Source organism: Bidens hawaiensis, unplaced genomic scaffold, assembly GCF_021521415.1.
Source record: "Bidens hawaiensis isolate Kalapana, Puna unplaced genomic scaffold, B.hawaiensis_p1.1 tig00026900_1, whole genome shotgun sequence".
Lineage (NCBI taxonomy): Eukaryota > Viridiplantae > Streptophyta > Magnoliopsida > Asterales > Asteraceae > Bidens > Bidens hawaiensis.
Genome location: NW_027494342.1, coordinates 47661 through 67856, shown reverse-complemented (window position 1 = coordinate 67856; position 20196 = coordinate 47661). Strand labels below are relative to the sequence as shown.

General features: G+C 36.4%; 2 protein-coding genes and 2 pseudogenes across 3 annotated transcripts; all 4 read right to left on the bottom strand.

Annotated features, from left to right (window-relative positions):
* Window positions 1-2309: 2309 nt before the first annotated feature.
* LOC143574344 (F-box/kelch-repeat protein At3g23880-like) lies at window positions 2310-3493 on the bottom strand (annotated as a pseudogene).
* Window positions 3494-5804: 2311 nt separating this feature from the next.
* Window positions 5805-13483, bottom strand: LOC143574343 (uncharacterized; annotated as a pseudogene). Its single transcript, XR_013142576.1, has 18 exons — window positions 13310-13483; window positions 11308-11386; window positions 11025-11087; window positions 10825-10890; window positions 10639-10721; window positions 10460-10511; window positions 10294-10365; window positions 9948-10015; window positions 9817-9865; window positions 9632-9716; window positions 9449-9535; window positions 9208-9250; window positions 8979-9013; window positions 8741-8874; window positions 8094-8658; window positions 7089-7521; window positions 6860-6916; window positions 5805-6607 (listed from the first exon to the last, which is right to left on the bottom strand). The product of XR_013142576.1 is annotated as an uncharacterized LOC143574343 (transcript).
* A 1556-nt stretch (window positions 13484-15039) lies between these two features.
* On the bottom strand, window positions 15040-16595 carry LOC143574355 (F-box/kelch-repeat protein At1g57790-like). Its single transcript, XM_077058999.1, has 2 exons — window positions 15249-16595; window positions 15040-15126 (listed from the first exon to the last, which is right to left on the bottom strand). The coding sequence occupies exon 1, from the start codon at window positions 16392-16394 to the stop codon at window positions 15384-15386; it is 1011 nt and encodes a 336-aa protein (XP_076915114.1). The 5' UTR covers window positions 16395-16595; the 3' UTR covers window positions 15040-15126; window positions 15249-15383.
* Window positions 16550-18794, bottom strand: LOC143574342 (uncharacterized). The gene is made up of 2 exons (XM_077058992.1): window positions 18408-18794; window positions 16550-18359 (listed from the first exon to the last, which is right to left on the bottom strand). The coding sequence occupies exon 2, from the start codon at window positions 17642-17644 to the stop codon at window positions 16550-16552; it is 1095 nt and encodes a 364-aa protein (XP_076915107.1). The 5' UTR covers window positions 17645-18359; window positions 18408-18794.
* Between the last annotated feature and the right edge of the window lie 1402 nt (window positions 18795-20196).

The window sequence follows — 20196 nt, the reverse complement described above, 5'->3', positions numbered from 1 at the left end:
GAGCAGCTGAGTAGGTTAGTATTCACAGAAACCGTCTCATGCACAGTTCTATCAACAATGGTTTCATCAAAAATAGTTTCAATCACTATCGGAAATAGAATCATCATTTTCATTTTCAAGAGATGTGCCAACATGAAAACTCTCATCAGATTCATCATTGTTCAAAATGTTTTTGGAAACAATATTATTACAGACAGGGTTGTTAATAAATGAATCAACAAGTAAGTTTTTATCTCCATAACCCATGTTTGTTTCCATAGACCCATTTTCTTCTACACGACTTGCTACAGAAGATGAATCACTATTAGGATTAACTGAGGAATTAGCTGAAAATACAATCTTGGGAGCTGCAGAAACAAATGTCTTTGATATGGGTACATGACCAATACCATAGACAATTTCTTTCTCAGCAGGAGAGTTAAAATCAAAGTGAGGAAGGCTAGTATAGTTATTGTTAAACGGTGGTGGTACAGCAGAACTATCATAGCCTATACCAGTCTTTAATCTTAACTCCATTTGTAACCCAATTAGTTTGTTCAGCTTTTCGGAGGCCAACTCAAAGTTTTCTATGGCAATTTTCCTTTGAGTTAACTCAATTTCTAACTTGGAAATTTTAGCGTTTAGTTCATCTACATGATTTTCATGACGTTGAGCTAATTTTGTAGCAATAGTGACCTTTTCCCTAAGTTTTGTCATATCATTGCTATGAGTGTTAATCCTAGTGATATAAATCTTTGCAGCTTTCTTAAGATAGGCTGGGTTCCACTAGGGGTTAAATTGTTTTTAAACATGTGAAGTGGTGCACAATTTGCATACCAAATACCTGTTAAGATCCTTACAACATTTGATCTATTTAATTATGAACCTGGCTAGTAATAACTACTTAATTTGAAGGTGGCTATAGTATATATTTTGTAGCAAATGATAAAATTTCGGTATTGAAGGTGATTATATAACTGACATTACTTTCTTTTGTTTTGTTTACTTTAAAGTATATACGATATGAAAAATATCCGATTATATTTTAGTTCCTACTAACCCTTCTTATTTTAAGTCTATATTGTATACGGGATTTATTTTTTAAATGGTATATATACCATACATGCCCAAAACTTGACAGGTTTTGGGTTGTGTACGAGACAATTTTTTTTAAAATTGGGATGACGTTGGGATTAACAAAACCCGACTCATTTTCATAAAAAAACGTATTATATACTGTAAGCATGTTAGATCGTCGTCTACTTACATAACTCTAGTTCTAGCTATAGTGGGACATGTGTGAATAACATACCCCAATTATGTCGACCCAGCTGATAAATTAAAGCAAAGATTCGAGAAACAGATGAGAAAAACGAGATGGTGACGTGGACTTGAGCTTAATGAGTGTCTATATAATACATATCGTTGCAGATTCACCATGGTTATATAGTCACCATAGATGAAGGTCTTTGGGATTGCCAGTGCCGGCTTGTATGAGGAATAAACCCAAGCTCCAGCTTGAGGCCACCCAATTTTAGAGGCCCTGTTTGAACTTTTGTATGTATAAATATATATTAAAATGTGAAGAAATTTGATATTAATCAGTAGTATTTGCCGAACCTTTCTAGTACTTTCTTTCTAGCTCCATTATTTTTATTTGTTGTGTTCAAATCTCAAATCAAGCATAAGTTTTTTCATAAGATTTTAGTTTTTTAATCTTAAATCCTAAATTATCCTATTTGAATAAATCTAAAAATCAACGACATAACTATTCCCACATAAATAGAATTTCCCTCTAAGTTTTTGTTTAATCTCACTCCATAACATAAACCTTTTCACTTTCTATAAATGTTAGTAAAAGACATTTTAATTATAAGCACAAAGTGTCCTAATGTAAGACTACATTTCTTATGTAAAGAATTTATTATTGTTGGTTTCCGAACGAAATAAAGAACATATTTTGTAACAATAAGTTCCGGTTAAAAGGGCCTCGGATTACTATTTAGTTTTAGGCCTTTAAATTTGTAGGGCCGGCCCTGGGGATTGCTTATAATTAATAACCTTTTTATTTACTATAGCATTTGTGTTTTACCATTTATATAACGCAACTACATATTAAATTATTTATAACAAAGCATATCAAATATCAACAACCAAAACATGTTATAACCATTAAAAGTAACTACGTAACATACCAAATGCCAAAAACCCAAGTGTAATTAAACAAAAAGTTAAGAAATTATTGCCCTCAACCATCAAACTACTAGTAAGTAGTAACAAACATAATTAAACAAACAAAAGATAAGAAATTATAGCCTTTATGGTAGCCTTCAAACATTAAGCAGAGCTAGACTAGCAGTGTAACTAATAGCTTGAAAAGAATCATTGCTACCTAGAGTCTCGAGATCTTGCATCTCATTCTTGATTGCATCAAACAACTTAAGCCTTCCATCATCCGTCACAATCAAAACTTCCCGTTCATTTTTCATCAACAATGGTGGAAGCGACAAGAAATCATGCGTAATCACAAAAAGTTTCTTCCAAGAATCGACTACCCCCATACTCTCCCATCACCCAAACATCCCATTTTTCAACAGGCTCACAATAACGAGCACACAATGACAATGACAAAGATAAAGAGCCCTCCTCCCCAAATGAATTCATACTTAATTCACGATAATTCGGAACAATGTCTTTGGGTAACTCATATACTTGAAACCGCTCATTGTCCAAGTCGAACGCCATGATAACACGAGATTCGTCTTCTTTAAAAGCCAACCAGTTCACAAAGCCATTCACAAATGTAGGAGTAGACCAACCCCTAGTCAAATAACAAGGTGCACTCACACCTTCCTTTACCTCCCATGAGTTGGTACTAAGTGAATAAACCAACACAATATTATTCTTGTCAATAACCGGACCCGTCGAACAACACAAACAACCTTCCGTATGCTTATTGTTTATCATCCTAACTCCGTAATCATAAACAATTCCAACGACCTTAAACTCAAGTCCCGGAAACAAAACCAAACCCGAACACACAAAGCGAAAACTGATTAGAAACTTTATGAGGGCCATCGAGAATCTTGTGTTTGTTGATACTAGGGTTCCAGAGAAGCAAGGTACCGGAGCATGAGTGAAAACTTGAATCGAACAAGCAGATTAAACCCTTGTTGGATCCAGCAGATCGTTTGGTGCCATGGTTACGTGGGTAAAAAGGTATTTGGATTTTGAGGGTTTCATGAAAGTTGAGTGGTGACCGGAGGGAGTATAAGCCGTTGGTGTGATAGTGATCGGTGGAACATTCGTAGTAGACGATGGCACGGTGGTTGTTGTCAGCCACGGTGGAGGTGAGGTGGAGTTTGGTGAAAGAAGGGTGTGAGATCAACGGTGGAGATGAAGTGCAAACGCATCGGAATCGAATGAGTGATTTGGTGGGAAGACGAGAGAGGATGTTGAAGATGATGTCTTGAGGGAGGCTGAAGATGGAGGAGTTTGCATGTGTTTTTGACATGTTTGTTTGGAAGGAACAAAGTGGGATCTATCAAGCAAAACCCTAATATATGAATGGGGTTAGGGTTAACATTCATATGTCAAGAGATAATTGTTAAATATTTTCTTGGAGGGAGGTCTACTTTACGACCTGTGTGTGCAGATAATTGTTAACATTCTCACATATCCTCTTGAATGTAGATCTACTTTACAACGAGCTGATATTATTGTGTTCGGGTGGGCATGAGGGAAACACACATGTGTGGATCTTACAGGAGTGTCTTGTTGAGATCAGGGACCGTGGGTTTGTTGTAGGTCAGGCTGCGTTGAAGGCTGAATCGGGCAATTTTGTTAAACACGAGAAAACTTGTTTAGATAATCAACATGTCTTTCTCACATTTGCTTTTAATACATTTGGTTTTCTAGCCTAGAGGCTGTGAATTTTTTAAGTATGGTTCAACGTGTCGTACACGGAACATTTTCAGCTCTTAGGTCCCAAAGCTTTGTTTTTAGTAGTATTGACTTTGTTATTCAAAAGAGGGTTGTGACGCAACTTGTTGCCCGTTTGTCTGTCACTTTATTGTAATCGTTTTGTGTTAACTAATTATGTTGAACTTTATTATTAAAATAAAAAAATAACTAATTAATTGTTAGGAGATAATTGTTAGAGTTAGAGATAGAGTATAAGTATATTTTATTATGTATTTTGAGTATTATAAGAAATTGCTGAGTATGAAACAAGTTTATGATGATATAAACAGAGGTGTAATGCATTGTATTTTGTGTGATTTTCGTTCTTTATAATAATATTGAACAAGATCAAAATTCAAATATTGTTAGGTCTGTTTCGGTATTAGTCTTTCGTATTTGTATCTAGTTTCGTTTATGTTGTTAGTTTGTTTACTTATGTATGTATCGGGCCCGAGGCCTAATGTACTTAGAGCCCATTGGGCCGTTTATAAAGAAAGAGTGTATGATAATATACACACTATATAAGGTGTGTGTATCACATACATCAAACAATCTTTTGCAAATTATCTTTCTTACAAACTCATAAAAACTCTCTCTCCCTCCCTCTACCTTCGGCCTACATAACACCACCACAAGATCTGAGATCTCGGTCCTAGCTAGTTGTTTCTGCCAACTAGTTGAGAGGTTGAACCAATACGACTAGTACTTAGTTTGTTTGTTGTTTGATCCGGTCACAGGACCTACAAATATCGTGTGTTTCATGTTTGAGTTTGGGCCTTGATTCACAACATGTGTTAGTTAAAATTAATGGGTCATTTATTGTGTTTCAAACTCAATTATAAAGTTTTGAAGCTAAGGTATGCCAATTCCAAGCTTGGTTATGGTTTTGAAGCTAAAGTATGCCTTTAGAGGGCCGTCTCAAAAAGTAGGTGTATGTGACGGTCCATCTTATCCAAACTTTTCCAATATTGCATATTAGACCCTAGACTTTAACTTTGCATTAATAACCAATAGATCCCTCATCTTCCAGAATTGTCAAAATTGGCACAGTTTTTGGGGGTGTTACAAGAGATAACATCAATCAATGCTATAGCATGCGGAAAAAAGTGATCCCTATAAACATATAAAAGGATTAACAAGCATCATTAATGTTTATACCAAATGCAAAGAAATTTACCAAGTATTATTTGGAGTTGATATGTATCATATTCATCAAGTTGATTAAAAACATTAAATGAATTTAAGCCACTAAAACCACTCAAGTTTCAAAATTGTTTCTAGAAGAAGCTGAGAGAGGATATAGACTAAAAAGTTATAGAATTTGGTTATTATTCAATTGCTTTTTCTTTCAAAATGTTTACTACACCAGCCATGTCCCTAGGATTAATATGTTGTTTCAAGTGAAACCCCCGGCTTCAAAATCGATTCATACATATCAAACTATCTTTAGTTAGCTTATTAAAGAGTAATTAAACTTCAGTTAGTAAAGTTAGGGTGTAAAGCATAATTAGTTAATGGTTGAAACGTCGCGACGAGAGGAATAAGTTTCCTTCGGCCCCACAAAGAGGGCCGACAACCATCATTTGTAACCATCCGTTTCAATACAAAATCAATAATACAACATCGTTCTTGCCTTCTTGGTTAATTGTTGTTATTTACGTATTAAATCGTTGTGTTAATCGATCCTAAGACCTTTAAAGTTATCATGAGAACACATAAATGAAAACTGACAACATACATATGTTGAAGAACTTTAAAGTTTTCTGCATCTTCAATAGGCATTAGACATGTATAATCAACTGCCATCAAACTAATACTATCATGAGATGGAACTCAAAAGCTAACCACATAAAAGTAGATTTTGTCATATATTCCAACTAATTATATACCATGATAAAGACCAAAAACACTTGTTGTCAGTGTCTCAAGTATTCATACACACTTGTGAAAAAAGACCAAAACACTTATGCACCTGAGATCACTTACAAGAATTACTTAAACTTCACATTTTTGTTAGAATTGGCGGGAGTTTTCGTCGATAAAAAGGGCATGGGAAGACTTGGTATAGGTGGCATGAGCCATGGTTCGTTAGCTAAAGCAGGTTGTTGCGGTGGTGCAAGGTATTGGAGTCGAGCAGCCTGAAGCTGCTCGCCTCTTAAACTACTCCTCATTCTTCCAGATGGCATTGCATCACCACTTGCTTTGGGAGGCTCGGATGGCGACACCTGGCTTATTTTTGGAGCCGGTTGAGGTGTGGTATAGCTGCCTTGATTGCCTCCTTTTCTGATTTCATTCGAAGCTGGAGCAAAAGATGCATGCGGTGTGAACGCGGTTCTACTTTTAGCCTGAGTGATTGTACACCCGTTGACTTGAGGTTGACCTGGAGACACTGCAGGCTTCGTTACAGCTGCAGGTGTTGTGAACACGGTTGCTGTATTTTGTGCATGTGTGGTTGTACGTACGTTGACTTGAGATTGACCGAGAGACACTGCAGGCTTTGTTACAGCTGCAGGTGGTGTGAAAACGGTTGTTGTACTTTGTGCCTGTGTGGTTGTGTGTGCGTTGACTTGATGTTGACCTGGAGACACTGCAGGCTTTGTTAGAGCTGCAGGTGGTGTGAAAACGGTTGTTGTACTATGTGCCTGCGTAGTTGTATGTACGTTGACTTGAGGTTGACATGGAGACTGCAGGCTTTGTTACAGCTGCAGGTGGTGTGAACACGGTTGTTGTACTTTGTGCCTGTGTTGTTGTACGTACGTTGACTTGAGGTTGACCTGGAGACACTGCAGGCTTTGTTACAGTTGCAGGTTCGTTGGCTCGAGCCGGCTGTTGTGGTGGTGCAAGGTATTGGAGTCGAGCAGCCTGAAGCTTCTCGCCTCTTAAACTACCCCTCATTCTTCCAGATGGCATTCATCACCACTTGCTTTAGGAGGCTCGGTTGGTGAAACCTGGCTTATTTTTGGAGCCGCTTGAGGTGTGGTATAGCTGTTAAAAACGAGCAATGTTGGATAGGGAGGTACGGTCCGATCTCAAGGGGTGGAAGGAGGAGATCATAAAAGTCCGAGGGGTATTTTTGCTTACTTGGAGAATAAGTTTAAGTTTATCTGTTTTATTAGTTTTTGAATAAAGTTGTTTTTATTAGTGAGGTGTGGTATAGCTGCCTTGATTGCCTCCTTTTCTGATTTCATTCGAAGCTGGAGCAAAAGATGCATGCGGTGTGAACGCGGTTCTACTTTTAGCCTGAGTGATTGTACACCCGTTGACTTGAGGTTGACCTGGAGACACTGCAGGCTTCGTTACAGCTGCAGGTGTTGTGAACACGGTTGCTGTATTTTGTGCATGTGTGGTTGTACGTACGTTGACTTGAGATTGACCGAGAGACACTGCAGGCTTTGTTACAGCTGCAGGTGGTGTGAAAACGGTTGTTGTACTTTGTGCCTGTGTGGTTGTGTGTGCGTTGACTTGATGTTGACCTGGAGACACTGCAGGCTTTGTTAGAGCTGCAGGTGGTGTGAAAACGGTTGTTGTACTATGTGCCTGCGTAGTTGTATGTACGTTGACTTGAGGTTGACATGGAGACTGCAGGCTTTGTTACAGCTGCAGGTGGTGTGAACACGGTTGTTGTACTTTGTGCCTGTGTTGTTGTACGTACGTTGACTTGAGGTTGACCTGGAGACACTGCAGGCTTTGTTACAGTTGCAGGTTCGTTGGCTCGAGCCGGCTGTTGTGGTGGTGCAAGGTATTGGAGTCGAGCAGCCTGAAGCTTCTCGCCTCTTAAACTACCCCTCATTCTTCCAGATGGCATTCATCACCACTTGCTTTAGGAGGCTCGGTTGGTGAAACCTGGCTTATTTTTGGAGCCGCTTGAGGTGTGGTATAGCTGTTAAAAACGAGCAATGTTGGATAGGGAGGTACGGTCCGATCTCAAGGGGTGGAAGGAGGAGATCATAAAAGTCCGAGGGGTATTTTTGCTTACTTGGAGAATAAGTTTAAGTTTATCTGTTTTATTAGTTTTTGAATAAAGTTGTTTTTGTTTGAAAGTCAAATTCAACAGTTTGTATTGGTTTAGGATTATGTTTTTATGGGTCTATATAAACCCTCTAGTTCTGTTTGACTTGAGGTTGACCTGGAGACACTGCAGGCTTTGTTACAGCTGCAGGTGGTGTAAAAACGGTTGTTGTACTTTGTGCCTGCGTGGTTGTACGTACGTTGACTTGAGGTTGACCTGGAGACACTGCAGGCTTTGCTACAGTTGCAGGTGGTGTGAACTTGGTTGTATTTTGTGGTTGATTTGTTGTAAAGCCGTTGACGTGAGTTTGACCGAGAGAGACTGCAGGCTTTGTTACAGTTGCAGGTGGTCTGAACTTGGTCATACTTTGAGCTTGATTTGTTGTAAAGGTGTTGACTTTAGTTTGACCAAGAGAGACTGCAGGATTTGTTGCAGTTGCAGGTGTTGTGATCTTGGTCATACTTTGAGCTTGATTTGTTGTAAAGGTGTTGACTTTAGTTTGACCAAGAGAGCCTGCAGTTGGCGTGAGCACAGTTGTACTTTGAGCCTTCTCGGTTGTACCTACGTTGACTTGAGTTTGACCAAGAGACTGCATGTTTTGTTACAGTTGTGTGGCTCACTGTATCCCTTTCTGTGTCAGCAGCCATCCATGAACCATCTTCTGATATGATTACATCATGAACATCCTCCGCCACCTCATTCAAGATCTAAACAAAATTAATCAAAATCAATGAAAGATGTGACATGAGTGTGTTCGTGTGCGAGTGTGTGTGTTTATGTTTTGTTTACCTTTTGAAAATCTTGGTCAAGGCGTAGATCTTGATTGCAGACTGGGATGTTGCAGAGAGGGCATTCCCAAATAGGTTTAGTTGAATTGACTTCAATATAATGGTTGTAATCAAAGCACTGCAAATATGAAATAACAGCGAACTGGTTGATACTGATTTGGGTGTGTGACATTAATAAAGGGTATTTTAGGACATTTGATAAATATGTGAAAAACCAATATTTTACCTGATGATGCTGAGATGTCCTTTCACGGGAGTTCTTATACGATTTTGACTGTCGGTTAAATAAACGAAAATAGATCCATCAAATTTGCAGAATTAACAAGATGCTAACAAAATTATATATCAAGTTTTATTTTTTATATTCCTTCTCGTTTGGATATAAGTTTCTATATAACCGAGAAACTAGAAAAATAGCGACTAAATTATGCTAACAGATGTAGAATTTAGTACACAATATTGAATTACCTGACAGGGCAGTAAAGCGAAATTCGTGACGATACAGTACAATCTAAAAAGAGAAAAGAAAAGGCACAAATAAGTCAGTCACTAATTTAGAGGTGGCAAAGTCGTCCTATTTCCTATGAACGGGTTGATTTGAGGTATATTTCAAGTCAAATGAGTAAAAAAAAAGATAAAAATGACATGTCAAATGGGCCCCATTTTGCCAATGTAGTGTATGAAAGATCTTGCAGTTTACTTGACTTACCTGATATGGGGCGGAGATAATCTTGCAATTCAGAAGGATCAGGAGATGATACCGAGTTCATAAAAGCTAAGGCAATAATACATGGTCCTGAATTTAATTCAGAAAAAACAGTGACTATATAAGTTTTAAAGAAAACTAACATTATATGTTTTACAGGTTTAAAAAGTAGAAATATACACATACCATCAAAAGACCCAAAAACGTGTAGCAGATTTACTCCATAATTTGTCATTTTATTAACGTTTGACGGGAGCTGTGGTCCTTTTCCCTGACACGCATATTACAAAAAATCGATGATCATGATAACCAAGTAATGCAATACGCAAAGTAAAGTTTTTTGGCAAAATTTCGGTGGGAACTCCACAAACCATGTCGAGTTTGGTCCTGTTTGGTACTCCAAATCCATTTATGAGAAAACTATGAAGAAAAAGGTACAGGGTTAGATAATAAGATCAACATAAAACTGTTCAAAAGAAAGTATTTATTAAATAATCTTAACTCCACATTCGATTGGCTTGTAATACAGGCAGATGTCTCCATGTTGTCCAGTTGAGCTACTAGGAGCCACTGTATGAAGTAGATATATCATGAGTTTAAGGTTGCTTATTGCAGGATTTACCATTATAATCAAATCAAATTGGTAATACATAATGGTATATCTGTAAGATTTATGACAAATTCACATTTCATCCTGAACATATGTGTCGATAAGTTTGACCGTATTAACTTTCTATTCAAAAGTTGCACCAGGGTTAACTGGTGATTTTTTAAAGTTTAGCCATTTGTGTCAGCAAGTTAAAGTATACGCCCTAAACATAAATTATGCCAAAAATGCATTTGCTTACCAAATTTTGACGATTACGAGCTGTAGTACCAAGAGAGATGTGAAAATCGGCTAAAAACATTCCATATCCCGCCTGTGAATCAATTAAACTTGACAGTGTAAAAACATAATAAAACATTATAATTGTTCCTTATTACAAAAGAGGACACTGGTGAATATATATTTACCTCGACATAAAGTGAAGTAAGTATGTGCTCAACTTTCATTGTTGGATGGTATCTGTATGTGAAAAATAAATTCAAGTAAATGAACTTGAGAGATAACTGAATTTATTTTAAAAGTATATTAAGAATACATCATACATATACATTCAAGGGTGAAATGTAGGGTGTGATAAAACAATTACCTTGAGACAATATTTGACACACTTGAATGTGCATTATTTGGTTCTATATTCATTTTGTCTGAATGGGAGAGCCCGTAGCTTACCTAGAAATCGTTAAAATTTAGGGTTACTACTTCACTGAAATATATCACATAGCAAAATATATAGACAATTATATAAATAGGCCAAGAAAGAACTTCAATCAACCTCATTTGCTATCATAAGGAGACCGGCTTTATCCACATCTTGAAACCAGCCAATTTGACAAGCAGCCTGTTGCAAGAATTTATACAGAAATAGATGCATAAACATATGATTCATAATCATGCATGATACCATAAATTAGCTTGATCTCAGATTGTCAAGATTCAGAAAATTGAAAGTGTGTGAATTGAGGAAATGTGTACCTTGATAGGTAGCATGAGCAACATCAATGACGGTTGCAGCAATTCAGTTTTACGCTTGTAAACCTACAATTACAGCAAATTAAGAAGTTTATAAAATAACCTTGACAACTAGTGTATCCAACAATATTTCATGAAAATCCTAATCATGTCTTGCTTCAAACATAAACTATTGTCGATGAATCAATGATACAGAATAAGAAATTTAACTAATAATTAAAAAAAAACTTTATTATTTAAAAAAAAACTAATAATTTGGAAAAAAAACATGACATCAGCAACTAACCTCTTTAACAAACAAAAGTATCTGGGATAGATGAAATGATGATGGAAGTACATCCATCGCAATAGCCGAATCGATACTACTGCATTTCACAATAGCAGAACTTTTAAGTATGTTACATTGGGTTTCATATATTCCTCTAAAACAGGTTGACATCATTAGCGTTCATATATCCCTGTGATATCAGCATTTTACAACAGTAGAATTTAATCACATCACAAAGTGTATATCAAACTAGATGGTCTCTGTGATCAAGGAGTTACTGCAAGTGGTAACACAGTAAGTTATTATGGTTTTATCAAGCTACATAACTGTAACGTATAGCCATTCTATACACTTCTATGAAAACCATTCCAACTTCCCAAGAACAGAGACGCAAAATACAAAAGATACATCAGTGTTTTGATATTATCAGTGGAACATGATATAACAAACATGTATAACATTGGAGCCTCGTTGGGTACCACAAAAGACGTGCAAACAGATACATACAGGGCTGTAAACAAAACAAACCAAACCAAACAAGGTTTTGCTCATGTTCGTTCGTTAAGTTTTTATTGGACAAGCGAACGGTTCACAAACGCCTAACTGAACGGAATTTCTTGTTCGTATTCGTTCATCAGGGAGATGAACTTGTTCGTGAACACAGTGTTTTATTTGATTTGGCTAACCATAATGGTCAGCGTCGACAGTTCGGTCCGGCTACCAAATTTGAATTCTTTTTCTTTTAGATTTCATATTCATATGTTAATGTTACATATAAATTAATCACATAATACTCATATATATTGTTACTTTATAGTTAATACTAAATAACATCGCTTTAATCTATATGATAACATTAGAAAAGTCATTAAAAAGTATTAAAAAAACCTTTATGAACAAAATTAACGAATTGAGTGTTGTAGAACTCGCTAGGTGCTAGTCGGGCAGTGGGATACCGACTAGGGATTAACTATGATTAATCGGATTGGAATACGTAATTCTTCAAATATATTATTATTATATATATATATACACAAATTATAAACAATATCTCAATTTTGACCAATTTTGCACTGATAGCTTTGACCGATTTCCGATTAGCTGAAACTTAATCGGCAACCCACCGATTACCAATTAAAAGGTGCCTATCGAACGTTCGCAAACACAATTGAACAAACATGGCCTATGTTCATGTTCATTCACTTAGTTAATCAAACAAAACTCCTTGTTCGTGTCCATTCATTTAATTAAAAACAAACTAACATAAACAAACTTTCCACCTAACAGTTATGTTAATTTAAAGCCCCAGATACAGTTGAGTAGAGGTACACAAACCAGTTTAAAACTCAAAACGAGTTTGGTTTGGTCAACATAAGTCAAAACCAGTTTATGATCGGTTTCGGTTCGGGTTGAAACCGGTTCGGTTTGATCAACAGAATTCAAAACCGGTTTATAATCAGTTTCGGTTCGGTTTGGTCAACAGAAGTCAAACCCGGTTTATAATCGGTTTCGGTTCGGATTGAAACCGGTTCGTTTGGTCAACAGAAGTCAAAACCAGTTTATGATCGGTTTCGGTTCGGTTGAAACCGGTTTCTTGACCAGGTTACGATCGGTTTCAGTTCGGGTTCTGACCAGTTTTTTGCCCAGTTATGGCTGGTTTCGGTTCGGTTAACCGGCTTGGAACTGGTTTCGGTGAAGAAAATTACAAACTGCTTCCAAAGCTACGGTTTCAATCAGTTCCAAACCGGTTCGATTTTTTAATCGGTTCGGTTAACCAGTTTATTTGCCCACCTTAAAAATCCCTAAATCATCAGCAGCAGCAGCAGCAACAACAACAACAACAACAATAAACAATCATAATTAATTTCAGACTTATAATCTAAAGCTAACAATTAACACCGTGATCATTTATCATTTCATTTCACATAACTACATAAGTTATATATAAGATGTGTATATATGTATGTATATATATATATACACACCAATGCAGTATTAAGCAACCGATTAATAATAAAACCTGCCGAGTTTCATGCAGGTTTTGGAATAAACATTGGAATCGTCGATATCACCGGTGCAAATAAAAGCTGAAGCTAAGTCTATAGTCGTTTCCATATTCTTCATCGCCGTTTGTTTACTCGACGCTATTCGCCGTTTGTTAGAAGCTGCAACCGCCGCTACAGCTGCCATTAGACAGATATATGGATATGACGGTTTTTATTATCGGCTATTCGGTTATATGGAACAACCGCCATAAAAGGTGTTAAAGTTTGAAAACATTTGGGAGTTAATTAGACTGATGGTCTTCCGGTCAATTCTAAGTGGAAGTGCTTAGATATGGTAATTGGTAATCACTTTGACATTTTTTTTTTCAATTAATTATCATGTATATTGGTTAAGCAAAGCGATTACAATAAAGTGGTAGGTAAACGGGCAACAAGTTGCGCTGTAACGCCCTTTTGAATAGCAAAGCCAATATTACTAAAAACGGAGCTTTCGGACCTAGGATGTAACACTCCGGCCCCTCGCACCACCAATATTGTCCGCTCTGCCCATGAAGAGCTCACGGATTTGTTTTTGGTTGTCCAAAACGCGTTGGTGATGTTAAAAAGCAGGACATTACTTATGAACTGAGGATCTCTCTTGTTCATGGCCAATATGGGATAGCCTAAGAGTGGAACGATGTTGTGTTTGCCAAGGGTGTTACATAGGAGCTGAAGAGGTTCCGTGTACGACACGCTGAACCCTACTCAAAAAATATACAACCTCTGGGCTGTGAATAAAACTTTGATGTCACAATTTTTTTTTAGTATTTTATTAGTTTAGTTTTATTATTTTTATGTAAATCATTTTGTTACTTTATCAATTGTGATAACTTGATACGTTGGTTGTTGATATGTTTGTTAGAGCTTAATAAAAAAAGTTGACAAAAGAAGTGTGCAAGTTTAAGTCTCACCGGGTTTTTTGACAACATTTTTTTGACATGTGGAGACTTTCTTTGAATATATTTTTGGTTTTTATTATTATTATTATTATTTTATTTGTTTTTGTTATAAATATGTTCATTTGTCAAGATTATTATTGGGGTTTATTTATTATACTGTAACGAACCTATTCAATACTTATCGAATTCTCGTCGATTCGCGTCGCGGCCTCCATGTTTTACAGATCGCATATACGTTGTTTTAAATATTTTATTTTTCGTACCATAAGCTATACGAGAGCTGCTAATATACCATATTCACATCAGTTTTCCGCCTCGACATGTGTATTTTTTTTTATTTCTTTAAAATTTGTTGTATTTGGGTGTTGACGAGTTAATTTTATTTTGCTTAGTTCCGGTTACATACCCAATGCTAATCGAATTTGCGTTGGCATATAAATACCCAAACATTATCAGCCTGGCGCAACCCGTCAAGTAAGTCACCTAGTTTGATAATAAGAAATGTATGTATTATATAATGGGACATATATAGATTGTTTGCATAAATGTACATGTTTGGTTCCTGAAATGAATGAATGTTAACATTGGTTATAACTTTTTAACAAATGATATGCCCTTAAGTATATTGAATAAATATATAAGAATATTTTAGGGCTCGTTACTTTAGATAAGAAAAAAATTATACAAACATATAAAAAAATAATTAAACCATTTTCTTAAAACTATTAAATATTTCATGAAATGTGAATCAACCTCCTCCATTATCATCTCCTTAAAACGTTTTACTTGTATCGGATTACAGAGAATCCCAACAATAATATCTCAAACTTTGGGAAAAATTCTTTAGATATGGATGTGACTTTCTTATTACTAGAAAATAAATATCTTTTCAACTACCTCTTCACTTCCGTAAGAGAGGTAATTGCTGTTGCATTTGGTGTTTGGAATTGCTTATTAGTGCTTTTTATAACTGTTAATAAAAAGTTAATAACTCATACTATTCTGATTTATCAACTTATAACTTATAATACCTTGACTTATGAAACACCAAGAATAGCTAATATGACTAGCATATTTTGTTATAAAATATAACCTATAAAGTTCAAAAAGAAAAACAAACATAATACGGATCTGGTAGTAATGAAGTTGTCTAGGAATAGCTTGGTTCAATCCACACATGAGGGTTAAGATGCTGTTTAGTTCCGAACAAATCACGTAAACTTTCTACTATGCTTTTGCCACTGAATGTATGGTACCTGCAAGTTTCGACAGAGTAGAACACTATCTTCCCATTCTTAGAATGTAACGCTGCAAAGTAGATTTTGTTCTCCATTACAGGTGTCCTGGCTTCCATGCACAAACATGTTGTGTCACAAATATAAATCATATGCTTACCTAATCCATGTATTTTCTCCCATTTTTTAGCATGACGATTTAACTCAACAGATTCTCCAAATTCATCCAGTGTCACTAATAATAGATCTTGATCACGTTTGACTAGGAAGTACTGCGCCAATGATCTGCAACAACTGGTTGGTGCTGTATCTACATCAAACCAAGAGTAACTTTCTTCACAAATGTCTGTAAAAACACTAAGTTGTCCATACCTATTCAAGGCATAAAGATCTCGGCCGCATGATGTTGAGAAACTGATGTTTTCAGATGGAGCATCACCATCGAATTCTAGATCATACCTATGCCAAGTTGCAGGTTCCCGAGCTACAAAGTGGATAAAAACACACGGACCACCAAATCCAACAACCATACAATCAGGAGAAGAAGGTGGTGCTGAGAAACAAAAGCTTTCGAAGAAAAGAACTTCTAGATTTGGAAGTTTGCGGATATCACTTGTGAACGGGTTAAACAAAATCATGCTCTCTGTATCTTTAGATATCAACAACCAGCCATACATTGAATACCATATATGTAAATCCCCGTTCAATTCTGGAGGCGTTCTTACAGAGTACTGATCACCAAACATGGGATCGGTAAAAGTGATAATGCCGTGATCCTTGTCTAAGACCATCAACCATGGTGAAACTAATGAATATCTCCGCAACCTTCTCATTGATGCCCCATTGCTCCATCGAGTCACTGGTGCTGTTAGTTGCTTGCATGTAGCACGAAAGTTTATGTAGTCCGTTTCAACACAAAACTCCATAACATCTCCAACACATGAAACGGCATATTAAACAGGTGTGATTGATTCGTCATGCTATTAACTTCAACTTCAACCTTATCATCTTCTTCTTTGGAGTCAAACCTGTGATTGATTTTTCTAAGATCAACTTCCAACCTACACCATAAATTAAGATATTAAATAAAAAGCTTTTCTTTCTTAATAACATGGTTATAAACAAGCACAGATTCACTTAAAAGCAGCATGTACCTGCATTCAGGCATGGGCCAAATCGAGACATAGCTTGTTCGTGACCTTGGTGGTGGTAAACCTTGACGATGAGGCATAGAAGATACGGATAGAGTTTTATCTTTTACATGGTATGGGTACATAACTTTGTCCTCTTCGTAAAGCATGTGTACATAACCACCCCCTGACTTGGAGGCGATGGCAGTGCTACTACAATCAAGTTCAAAGAAACATGCAGCGTCATCAAAGTCTTCCATCTCCTCCCACAACTTTCGGATCATGTCCAGTTTGACCAAACATATAGAACAAAGCTCTTCCCATTTATAATACAGATAAACGATAACCAGCGTCAAACAAGTTCCTTTCAGAAAGGGACCCGTGTAGTGATTAGGTCCAGCAACATGACTGTAACTAGGCATTTTCACAAATGGCAATACATTTATCACTACTTCTATAGATGTAACCATAGTGTCAATCTCTATGATAAATTGATCACAATCACGGCCTGCATTCAAGGCATATACTTTACCATTGCAACAAGTTAGGCATTCTATGAAGCCATCTTCTCCGATTATGTCTTTTAGCTGTTTAGCATATGACATTTCCGTCCATTTCAACTCCTGTCTTTTGCGATCAAGCCTACAAGAAACAAATGTAGGTTTTCCCTTCATGGTTAACAAAAGAATTGAACCTGGGTCATCAGGAGGGGACGGCAAACAACATTCACTAATATCTCCATCTTCAAGATCCAATGGTGGGAGACTGATGAGATTATAAGTGAGCGGGTTCCAAAGAGACCACATGACGTTGTGCGGATGATTGGAAAGAATCACCCAGCCATGGAAACTGCCACGGATACGTCTCCCGAGCAGCTCAGGAACTCTACACTGATATTGGGACAGTGGGTCATGGGCGGTATAGAATACCTGGTCCCCGATCATGTCATCGGCTTCCAACATCTGTGCAACCAACCACACATGTTTCCCGGATAGGGGAGGCAACCGATCACCTACTGTACTACAACAATTTTGGCTCTTATTCATCTTAGATATATTTGTTCGCTGTTGAAGTTAATCTCCTGCTGGTGTCATAATATTTCAAACCGTCAAGAAACTCTCTCAAATAAAGCTACATAACGTACATACGCGCAACTAAAAATTGTTTTTAATGGATCAGTGAGTTAAACATTACAATGTTTGTATAATCAGAGACTAAACAAGAGACCAAAAACTGAACACAAAGAAATTTGGGACAATCTTTGGTGGTATATAAGCTTCAAACTCAGAAAGGATTACGTAAAAGAAAAAGGCTCATCTTCTATGCTACTTTTTTGAAAACAAAAACAAACAATAAGAACATGTAATCTCACGTTACCATCTTCTGCATCCGCATGCATTTGCATAATGCCGGCAAGGTCGGCTTAACCTTTTTAGGAGGACCAAAACGTATTGTAAAAAATATTGGGGCCCTTTTTATATAAAAAAAAAACATTTTTTAGAATCTTAACACATGAAAATAGGATGATTAGGGGAAGATCTAAGCCAATGGTAAGTGTAGCCCTCAATTTTTCCGTGTAAAACTAGTGTGAAAATACATTTTTAGTTTTTTTTTATGCATTGGGATACAGCAAATATTATGATACCCCTAGGTCTAATTTTTTTTACGCTCTCTCTAAAACTTTTTAGATCCATCACTGCATATTTCGTTTTATACAATCACATACTAAATTGGAGTGAGTTTAGTAAAAAAAAAACCTATCTCCCGAGTTTACTGGTTATTTTTTTTCCCACGGATTAACTTTTTTACATAATCGAGCCATCCATGAATTTGCCCGGTTGGGTCAAACACAGAATTAGTCATACATTGACCAACATACAATTCAAGTTATGAATGAATTAAGCAAATTTTTATAGAAAAGATAACATATATCAAAAAGTACTCACCAACAATTTATGTCGCCAAACACAGAGACGAAGAAGATACCTTGCAGTCAGCAGGTTGTCCTTCTCATAACGAAGAAGATACCTTGTATGTATATAAAGACAATCCTTAATCACAATTAAAAGATTGTATAATCTCAAGGCCGGCCCATAAGGGTGGCGGCGTGGTCGAAGTCCACGGGCCCGACACCCCGTTAGCCGGATTTTTTTTTTTAAAACTTATATTTATTTTTATTAAAAACAATATGTATATTTAGTGTTTAAACTTAATTATATGACAACTAGCTTGGTCTAGTGGCAGAAGGATATTACTCTCAACCAAAAGGTCATAGGTTTAAGTCTTATTTGAGACATTTTTAATCCTTTTTTTATACAAAAAAATTTTACACAATCCAAATTATAACCAATTAAACCTATGTAAATATTTAATTGTTTAAACCAACAAAATACTTCTTTTTAACTAAGGCCCGAAAAAAATTTCGCCTCCGGCCCAAAATATTTCTTGCTTTCTCGGAGCCGGGCCTGTGTAATCTATAACTAATAAATTTAAAAATTAGTTTATATGAGTGATGTCATTATATGAATTATCAAAATATATGTTTGATTTGAACTAGGTTTAATTTCGACTTGTTTACTTTAAAAGAGTACGACTTGTGAATTACTTTACAAGTTGGGTCTCTTTTTTAGACTTAGCTCGTCTATTGCTTATTTGAGTTGCTATATATAAACTAGTAATATGTATCTACGCACTGCCGCGGGGTGAGCTTAGAGTTGCCTCGTATTCCGGCAAAATTGGTTTAGTTCGTTAAAGCTCGGGTTTGAATATAAAAACATAAATTAAAAAAAACATGTTGCAACGTAGAAACCGAAACAAAACAGAATTAGAATAAAACAAATAGTGTAGAAACCGACATACCCTTTTAATATTATTGATAATATTTGTATGCTTAACATATTTTTTTTTCTTGTTACGTAATTGTATGTTATGTAATACTTAAAAGCCTTATCAAAACCATATGAAGCTTGGGGTCAAGCTCATTTACTATGGTTTTCATCTTAGCTAGGGACGGCTCAATAATCTTGAGGGTCCTAACTCCTAAGCGAGCGAACATAAAACACAGGCTCCTAACTCCGAAGCTCATTTTCTTAAAACTATTAAATATTTCATGAAATGTGAATCAACCTCCTCCATTATCATCTCCTTAAAACGTTTTGAAATGCAACTACCATCGTACAAATCTAGAGGTGATAAACGGAGGTGGTCTACGATTGGGCTGCGTGTAAGCCTAACATTTTCTTGGTTTTGTCCAAGGTCGATTTTTCAACTGTGGTCTCTCCTAATGCGCGGGAACTGGATGGATCTGTAAGTCATCGCCCCTTGTTGTGTTTGAACCTGGGATTTAAACCCGGATTCGCCCCTTCACCTTGATCCCAAGTAAGAATCGAACCTGCGCCTTCACTAGGAAGAGCAGACCATCTTACTAACTGAACCAAATTCTATTAGGTTCGTTAGTTTTGTTTATATTTAATTCTAACTGTATATACGTGAACAATTCAAACATGTTATATGTGAGACTGAGTTATACTTAAAATGTTTTTAATGCTTGCAGCTTAAAATTAATCATCTTAAAAGAACTCAAACAATTTATCTCTTC